Here is a 9994-nt window from a genome sequence, read left to right on the forward strand (position 1 = left end):
CTTACTGATCCAGGCCCCGTTCTCACACACAACTAGCGGGTGGCATGTGGATGGCTTCTCCGTGCTTCTATCCCATGCTGCTGCATTATGTAGATAAATGGGTGGGACGAGTGGAGCCAGTTGTGTGGCTCCTTCTCACTCATGTGCCATCTGAAAAGTGAACAAAAAGGAATTGACCCCATACATTGGATTTTGATATTCAACAGCTTTCAGCAGTGACATGAGATCTAAGCAAAGTAGCTCCTGTATTGGAGAGACACATGTGGGAACAAGGCCTGGGTTGCCACCTCATATGTGGTAACTGGGCTTGCATTCTGAAGATCTTTGCTGCACAGCTGTGAAGCTTTTATACACAAGGATCTCCTAGGTTTAGGTTCATTAAGGCAAGTAACTCACTGAAACAGTCTATTGAAAGAATCACCCAATTTGTACTACAGGGAGATGTAGTTATACTGATGAACCTCAGTGCATCTAGTTAAGAAAGCATTTGTCATGCATTTAGCCCAATCTTCAAGGATTACTGAGATTCTTGTATGAAGACACTGGAACAGGCAGTTTTCAAAACTGAATTGAAAACTGCATCAGAAATCCTATATAGACAACCCTGTCCGTTTTTTGGAGTGGGTATTGGTATTATTTTGATTTGGCACCATAAGCCATAACCTCAAATTGTGAAACTAGTAAGTTACTTCGCAATTTTCAAAATCCTCTGTAGGAGTACGGAAACAGATTTTGCTGACCAGGCAAAGGTCTCTTGTTAGAAGGGAACTATTTTTTGGTTTAAGTAGCAACATTTGTTCACTAGAAATTTTCAGAACAATTCTTTCTTCACACAGGAAAGGGTTATTTCTTATTTTCTGCTTTTTACAACGTGCCTGTTCCAAAGAATCCAGCTTTCACCATCATCTTTTAAAAGCAAGCAACTTTGTAAATTGGTAAGTTAATTTATGTTGGGAGTGGGAGGAGTTAGATTTATGTGAATAAACAGCAAAAAGTCAACATTGATTAGGAATGCTGTGTGAATTTCTAAGCCTGAAAAAAAGCCTACCAGGGTGTAAAAAGGGCAGTTATTACATACAACAAAACTTGAATATTGATTATTAATGAACCAGTTACAGTTTCCTATTATGCTGATATCGTTCAGAACGCTGGAATTGCAAGGAGGAGAATTCAGTAGTCAAAAGAGATTTTGGTCATCAAAGTCCTTGAATTCTCATCTCTTGTGTCAGATTTTACCAATTATAACGTAAGTGGTACTAACATTTAAACTAAGACACATGCCATGGCTACCACAAAATCCTGCTTTACACAAATACAATTTTACATTACTCTGAGTGCATCAAGAAAACTTGGGCTTCAGTCCTATAGCCACTCATCCAGAAGTAAACACCACTGAATTCAATTGGACTTACTTTTGAGTAGACACTTATGGGATGGTATTGTGAATGCACAATTTGCCCCTGCTGTAGCTCACCCACATGCACAACTACAGTGATGTGAAGATAAAGAGTTTTGAAATTAGTATCAGCCTACTTCTCAAAACACTGTCCGGAGGAAATGAATATGCAGTCAGAGTACTTTGAAGATGAAAGCACAGAGCTTTGAGGATCAGAATAAACATTCTATATAGTGACATTCAGGATAGAGGAAAGAATCATAGCTCAGTGCCAGAACATTACTTTGCATGGAGAAGGTCCTTGGTTTAAGATTACAAGAACATAAGAGGAGCCTGACTAGTCCAGCATCTTTTCTCATACTGGCTAGCCAGATGTCTATTTGAAGCTCATAAGCAAGACCAGAGTGCAACAGCTCTCTCCCAGCTTGCAATTCAAAGCAACGTCTATACAGACACATACTTCCTCCGACTTGGTGGCTCATAGCCATTGATAACCTTATCCTCCATTAATTTGTCTACTCCTGTTTTAAAGCCATTCCAGATGTTGGCCATTGCAACCTCTTCTGGGAGTACGTTCCAGAGTTTCATCACGTGCTGTGTGAAGAAGTACTTTCTTTTGTCTGTCCTGAATCTTCCAATATGCAACTTCATTGGATGGCCCCAAGTTCTATACATGGTCTCTCTCCCAAGATGTCTTTGAAACGTGTGTTTTACCCAATGGTGCTTTGGCTTCTCTGAATTGTTATCATATGTCCCGGCAGTCTTGGTGCTGAATTCTATCCCTCTTCTACTTGAATGAAAATAAACACTTTTACCCCCATCTCTTGGGTGAGTTTTTTTTCTAAACCCAGTGTCCCAGAGCTCCAGTTGCCTTTTCCCCTGCAATGATTTTAAAAGCTGCTCTGCATCCTTTTTGATTTGAAGTGCCAACATTCTGGTTCCATCCCCGCCCCTTTTTTACAGCTCCGGCTTGCCTCAAAAAGTTCCCCAGTGCCTACCAAATCCAAACTCCACCTCCCTACAGAACCGCCTCATGCATGCATTGAGACTACAGAGCTGTGCCTGTCTAGCTGGCCCGGAGCAAGAGACCAGTAGCATTTCAGAGAAAGCTACCTTGGAGGTCCTGGCTTTCAACCTCCTACCTAGCAACCTAAATTTTGCTTCCCTCCATCATAACTACAGTTCCCCATGTCGTTGGTGCCAACGTACACAAGACCACTAACAAGTCCTTGCACTGTCTACTAGGCTATTGAGATGATGCATGACATCCACAACCTTTTCGTGCCAGGCAGTCTGCATGTCCACCATACACCCGCTGTCTCTGTCCCTAATGATCCAATCACAATTCAATCCCTGGCATCTCCAGGTAGGTTTGGGAAAGACTCCTGTCTGAAACATTGGAGAGATGCATTACTCAGTGTAGATAACACTAAACTAGATAAATTGATTGCCTGATTCAGTATATGGAGCTTCCTGTGTAGCCGTGATAAGGATGTTGGAAGAATCTGTCGAAAACCCACTGGCACATTTGACCCCCAAGGATTCATGCTTTGAAGGTTATGCACCTTAGTTCTCTACAACAATTTTTTTTTAAACAACATGCACACATTATATGTAAATAGATACCTAAATTGATTTGCAATATACATCATTTACATATTAACTGACGTACACAGGTACTCCTTGCTTTTTCTGTTTCTGAAGTAGTTTGTTGCCAAAGGCAGCCAATATGCACTAAGACTGCAATCTTAACCATGTCTACTCCAAAGTAAATCCAGGTAAGTGAGCCTCAGGTAAGTGGGGTTAGGATTTCAATCTTAATCTGCTTCCTACTGTGAATTTTAAAACCCAGTGGAATGAATGACTCATAATTGTTCTTTTCAAATGGAAATAAGTTAGAGTGTTGGACTACGACCTGGGAGACCAGGGTTCGAATCCCCACACAGCCATGAAGCTCACTGGGTGACCTTGGGCCAGTAACTGCCTCACAGCCTCAGAGGAAGACAATGGTAAACCACCTCTGAATACCCCTTACCATCAAAACCCTATTCAGAGGGTCACCGTAAGTCGGAATCGACTTGAAGGCAGTCCATTTCCATTTTTTTAACTGTGGATTTTATCACTGCTCTTCAGTTAAAGTCCTAGCCTCTTTGTCAAAGTGAGGAGAGCAATCTGGATTCGGCTTCCCATTTGTTACCTCCCCGGATCCTTATTTTAAAAGTAAATTTACATTTAAAATTGCTTCTCTTTCCCTCTCCCTCTCCCCGATGTTTTCTTGGCCTATAACTAAATCATCCCTCCCTGATGCCTGAGTGAGAGAAATGAGATAGGATGATTAAGGAACATAGGAACCTGCCTTATATTCAGTTGAGGCTTGTCCACTAGGGCCTCCCAATTAAAATGTCAAGCAATTTTTAAAAAAATTCTCCCCCAAATCCCAAAGCCACACACTCTTTCCTGTACCGCACAAATTTTATACTTCCTTGACATACAGAGACTTGTGGCAGCATTTCAGTTAATATCCTGTTCTGTAGCCAATCAGCTTTCTGCACCACTCAGCTAGTCCTAACCACAAAGTATAGAAATAGCAAAAGGATTCTCCTATATGTCTCTGAGAAGAAATTTGAATATAAGGATTGCCAGCTTTTCACCCCTACTTGGAAGGCTCCCACTGCATTAGTTAGTACAAGTCCTCTAGAGCACAGATTAGGAAGGAGTAAGTACTGTATCAACAATAGCCCCATATAGCCTTAGCCTATATCAGAATCATACATGGTTCTGAGTATGCTCAGAGCTGTTTCCTTGAAGGCCACGCCTACCCAGTCAGGCTTTAGGTGTGTGCCTTTTCGCTGGCCAGCCTTGCTGTTTGCTTCATTTTCTTTCACTGCCTTTTTGTGTGAGTGAGCACCACCAGACACACAGTAAACCCCACACGTGTGTTTATACACACACACACACACACACACACGATAGGGGCTTTGCCCTGGCATGCTTTATGTGCCAACCCCCCAGACTCCCAAATACACACACAGGGACCTCCAACCCCCCTGGGACTCCCACATGCACACATACACATATACAGAGCCAGGGGCTCCCCCCCACACACACACATGAGAGAGAGAGGCATGGGCTCCCCAACACACACATACAGAGACTCCTAACCCCCTCCCAGGATTCCCAGATGCTCACATACACACATGGAGGCAATTCCCAAAATGTACACCCCATTCTCAAGCAACTCCCCAAAGCCTCCCACCCCCCGGCAACTTCAAAAATGCCCCCCCGCCCCCAGGCAACTTTCCAATGACCCCCAGGCAGTCTCTGCTGCCTCATTTAGGCTGCTTCCCAGCCTCCTGCTTGATCAGGCTGCCACATCCTGCCTCAACCACTTACCTCCTTCCTGCATTGTTGTCACTGCTCCCCGCTCCCCTGCGTTCACTCACAGACTCCCAATACTCACTCCCCCCCACTTACTTGTCCACCCTGATGTCTGCTTGCCCCCCGATGCTCGCTCACTCTCCCACCTTCTTCACTTCCCTTGCTCCCTCACCGCAGTTGCCTGCCATGCTGACACCATGCCCCACTCTGCCCCCTGTGTGATGGCTTCCAAAACCACATACCATTTTTGTTTCATAGATGGGGATATTGGAAGGACTTAAATTATTATTTTTTAAAATGTGTTTGTCAATCCTGCAGCAGTTTAGTCTCATTCAAAGCTGTTGGATTATAATTTGTTTTTTTTAAAAAAACCCTTATGCTGAGACTGAGGGAAGGAGAGAGTCTGCAGTGGGAGGGAGCACTGTAAGTGGGAAGCAGCCACCACTAACGTCTTTCTTTGTGTCATTGCTTACTGAGCATAAAAACCTAAGGAGAGTTCTGCCAGATCAGACACATGCCTGTCTAGTCCTGCATTCTCTTCTCACTCTGGCCTATCATATGTCTGTGGGAAGCCTACAAGCAGGCTATTGAGTGCAACAGCACTATCTCACTCATGATCCCCAGCTACTTCTTCAAAGACATCCAGGGACATGTATTTCTTTTTGGCCAGCAATAGATGTGAAACCATCTTTTTAAATACAAACATATTTCTCATTGGTGAGACAAATGCACTCTGCATGCTCAGGCCACTTATTTCTGAAGTCCATAATTCCTAATAATGACTGCACATTTGCCTTCTGAGTAAGTCAGTTGGCAAGATCCTTGTCTTTACACTTAAAAAAAAAACCAAACCCAACAGGAGATCTAGAGCCCTGATTTGAAATCCTTCCTCTCTGCCACAGGCTCACCGTATGGTATTGCATATAATACTCTTTCAATCAGAAATGAAACAATAGTCCAGTAGCACTTTAAAAGCTAGCAAATGCACCTGCCTGCACACACCCCACCCAGGCAGGCAACCACACATTGGATTTACCGAGGAGCTATATGTAAAGAAGCCTTATTATCCTGGTTGTGTCCCAGATTCTTTTTTCTTTTCTTTTTGTTTTTCCCTTGTTTATATCCACAAATACATCTGTGCTCAAAGTGAACTTCATGGCTGAGTGAAGATTTTAACTCTGACTCACCAGGCTCCAGTCCACTTAATATCCCTTCACTTTACATTCTGGAAAGAAGATATAGTAGTGAATAAGCTGGGAGAGAAGAATAATCATAGAATCACAGAACAGTGGTTAAGTGTCCACAGAATTTTTGCAAGAGAAAAGAAAGGGAAGAAAACCAGAACAATTGATCACGCTTCTGTGACCTCACTAGCTACGCCCCCGGCTCCCTAGCAACCCCCCCAGGTCCAATGGATACCAGCTGCCACTGGTTATATTGAGTCAGACCACTGGTCGATGTAACCCAGTACTGACTACACCGACCAGCAGTGGCTCTCAAGAGTTTCAGGCAGGAGTCCAGCGCTACCCGGAAATACTAGGGATTGAACTTTGGACCTTCTGCATGCAAAGCAGATGCTCTACCACTGAGGTACAGCCCTTCCTCAACTTTATTGTGAAATTAAGGTAGGAAGAGTGGCTGCAATCTTAACCTCACTTACCTGGGAGTAAACCTTGTTGAATTCCATGGGATTTCTGATTAGACATGGTTTGGTTTGCAGTCATAGATCACATTGGAGACTGGCCCATTAGCCACTTCATTTACATTGTCTTGAAGGTGTCACAGGGTTCGTCATCATTTTTGCTGCAAAGACTAACAGGGCTATATGTTTCATTATCTTTGAAAAGGAACACAATTTGCAGATATCAGTTGATGGCTGAGATATTTATTATTTATTTATTATTTGATTTATATCCTGCCCTTCCTCCCAGCAGGAGCCAAGGGTGGCAAACAAAAGCACTAAAAACACTTTAAAACATCATAAAAACAGACTTTAAAATACATTAAAACAAAACATCTTTCAAAACATTTTTAAAAGCTTTCAAAACATCTTTAAAAATTAAAAATGTTAAAAACATGTTGTTTTAAAAAAAGGTTTAAAAACATATTAGCAATTCCAATACAGACACAGTCTGGGATAAGGTCTCCACTTAAAAGATATGCATGTCTACTGTGTGCTGCATAAAAAAATAAAAAAAATAAAAATATAGTTCAGCAAATGACAAACGGAATGCAGTTTTGTACAAAATAAACCAACTACGGCGGAATGGAAAATACCAGATGAAAGTGTGAAATAATATAGGAATGTATTTAGGCACGTTTGTACAACATTCATAAGGAAAAGATGGTGAGACGGACAATTAGACCATGATATGCAAATATGTTAACATTAATTTGTTTCTTATTTTCTGTCACTGTTTTAATTTTTATTATTGATATTTAGCATGCTGGGCAATATTCTCATCAACAGGTGAACTAAACATTCAACATTATCACTGATTTTCTTTGAAAAATTACATGTTACAACATAGTTTCATGCTTTTATATTGAACTATTTTACATCTTGTATGTAAATGTCTCATTCTCAGGGAAGAGGAAGATGGACAGTTCTTCTGAGGTGCCAGATTATGGGCTAACCACAACTTTCAACTACGATGATATACCAGCCCCAGTCCAAAAAACTGCTGTCAAAACATTCACTTCTCAATTTGTGCCACCGCTTTACTCTTTGGTGTTCATCTTTGGCCTGCTGGGCAATGCACTGGTTGTGCTGATCCTCATCAGATACAAGAAGCTCAAGAGCATGACTGATATCTACCTCCTCAATTTAGCAATCTCTGACTTGCTTTTCATCTTCTCACTTCCATTTTGGGCTTATTATGCAGCGCATGAGTGGATATTTGGAGATGCAATGTGCAAAATTCTCTCTGGGATCTATTGTGCAGGATTCTACAGTGGAAGTTTTTTTATCATCCTTTTGACTATCGATAGATACCTGGCAATTGTCCATGCAGTGTTTTCATTAAAAGCCAGGACGATTGCCTATGGTACCCTCACAAGTGTCATCACTTGGGTCGTGGCATTCTTAGCCTCTGTACCAGCATTTACATTTCACCATGTCCAAAAGCAAGTTGAGAGCAACAAATGTACCATTCATTATCCCTCAAGAAATGGACATGGATGGAAGCAGTTTTTAACTTTACTAATGGTCATTTTGGGCCTTGCCATTCCCTCAGTCATTATTGTCTTCTGTTACATGCAGATTATAAAGATTTTGATTAAGGGCAGAAATGAGAGAAAGCTGAAGGCTGTCAAGCTTATTTCTGTAATCATGATTGTTTATTTCCTCTTATGGATGCCATACAACATCACCCTTTTGGTGCAGACCTATCAAGATTCATTTTTTTCCTGTGATTTTGACAATGACTGTGAGGGCAAGTTAACTTTAGCAATCGAAGTGACAGAAATAATTGCTATGATCCACTGTTGCATCAACCCTGTGATCTATGCGTTTGTGGGGGAAAAATTTAGGAAATATCTCTCAGACTTTTCCAAGAAGTATGTGGTAGCTCATTTCTGTAGGCTCTGTCCAGGCCGTGATCACCCTAATTTAGAACGGTCTACTTCCTCCTACATGAGTACCACAGAACAGGACATTTCTATGGGTTTGTGAATTGATATTCAGTTATGTGTGTGTCTGTGTTTGTGTACCTTCTCTTCCCACTTTAATTGGTGTGACTGAGAGGTATGTCAGACTGCTAAGAGGGAGGAGAAAGCAAGGAATGAAGCTGGGATCTGCACATAAAGCACTGCTGGCCTCAATGGAACTTACTCCCAGTTAACTCTGTGTACAATTACTGTCATGCTGTTCCTAATAAATTGGATATTATACAATCTTGGGAGAGGGTGTGTATTATTTTATAATGGATCAACAGAAGTGTTTGCCTTTTTGGATTCACTTTGGGAATGTGGCTATGGGGACTTCTCCTGATGAGCTCCTGCACTTCAGAATTTACAAGTACACGACTGTGAGGTTAGGCCTGGGCAAATCTTTCAATTTTCAGTTTCTTCCAGTTTCCCACTTTTCCATTCTTAAATTCAGTTCTCCAGCTTTCCACATCAGTTTGTGAATACATCTTTCAAAAAAGTGTCCTCATGAAAATTTATCAGCATTGTAGTACAAATGTCTCCTTATATACATCTTTTCTATGCAATTTTGCCTAATATACACAAATTTTGCAAACAATTTCCTGTAATTTTGTATGTTATTTCCAGTAACATGCATTTTTATGCACGCTGTGCCCTAGTATATGTATATTTGTACACATTCTGTGGCTGGAGAACTGCACTGCAAAATGTGGAGAAGTGCACATTTTAAGAGATGGCTATGTTTAGGTTTTCATATTGTTCCAGAAAGTGAAAATTAGGAAGATTCAACCTGTATATGTGAACCGAATTGAATTTCTCCCCCATCCCTACACACAGCACAGATTTTGGGAAAATATTTTATTATACTAGAAGAATATAATATATATAATATTCGCAGAGTGGTAAGTGGTGGTAACGCAGCCGAAGCTCTGCTCACGGACGGAGTTCGATTGCAACGAAAGGAGGAAGTCGAATCTCCAGTAAAAGGGGTCGAGGTCCACTCAGCCTTCCATCCATCCGTGGTTAGTAAAATGAGTACCCAGCATATGTTGGGGGGTAAAGAAAGGCCGGGGGAGGAACTGGCAATCCCACCCCATATATATGGTCTGCTTAGTAAGCATCGCAAGACGTCACCCTAAGAGTCGGAAACGGCTCGCACTACAAGTGCAGGGACACATTTACCTTTTAGAAGAAATTAACATTAAAATACCGATGAAGTTGCATGAGAACTTTAAAAATAACCACAAAGTGATGTAGAAATGTAGAGAACTGAATTTAAGATTGGAAAGATGAGAAAACATGAGAGAAACTGAAATGGACAGAACCGCCCCTCCCTAACTACCCACAGATGCTAAGGCTCGGGGCATCTAGTCAGGTGGGCACTTGTCATGCATTTAGTCCAACCTTCATGACAAGTGCTCACCTGTCAAGACTCTTATATGAAGACACTGGGCCAGGTGGTTGTGAAAACAGCCTCAGAGATCAGCCCTGTGAGCTCTTTGGAGTGGGCTAAATAAACAGCCAAATGTTCACTTCTGATATTATTATCACTAATCCCCAGAGTGAGAAACC

General features: G+C 41.6%; 1 protein-coding gene across 1 annotated transcript; it reads left to right on the top strand.

The window, feature by feature from the left end:
• Positions 1-775: 775 nt before the first annotated feature.
• LOC133365337 (C-C chemokine receptor type 5-like) lies at positions 776-8676 on the top strand. The gene is made up of 2 exons (XM_061587060.1): positions 776-935; positions 7363-8676. The coding sequence occupies exon 2, from the start codon at positions 7374-7376 to the stop codon at positions 8445-8447; it is 1074 nt and encodes a 357-aa protein (XP_061443044.1). The 5' UTR covers positions 776-935; positions 7363-7373; the 3' UTR covers positions 8448-8676.
• Positions 8677-9994: the final 1318 nt, after the last annotated feature.

The sequence above is a fragment of the Rhineura floridana genome, chromosome 10, assembly GCF_030035675.1.
Source record: "Rhineura floridana isolate rRhiFlo1 chromosome 10, rRhiFlo1.hap2, whole genome shotgun sequence".
Taxonomy (NCBI): Eukaryota; Metazoa; Chordata; class Lepidosauria; order Squamata; family Rhineuridae; genus Rhineura; species Rhineura floridana.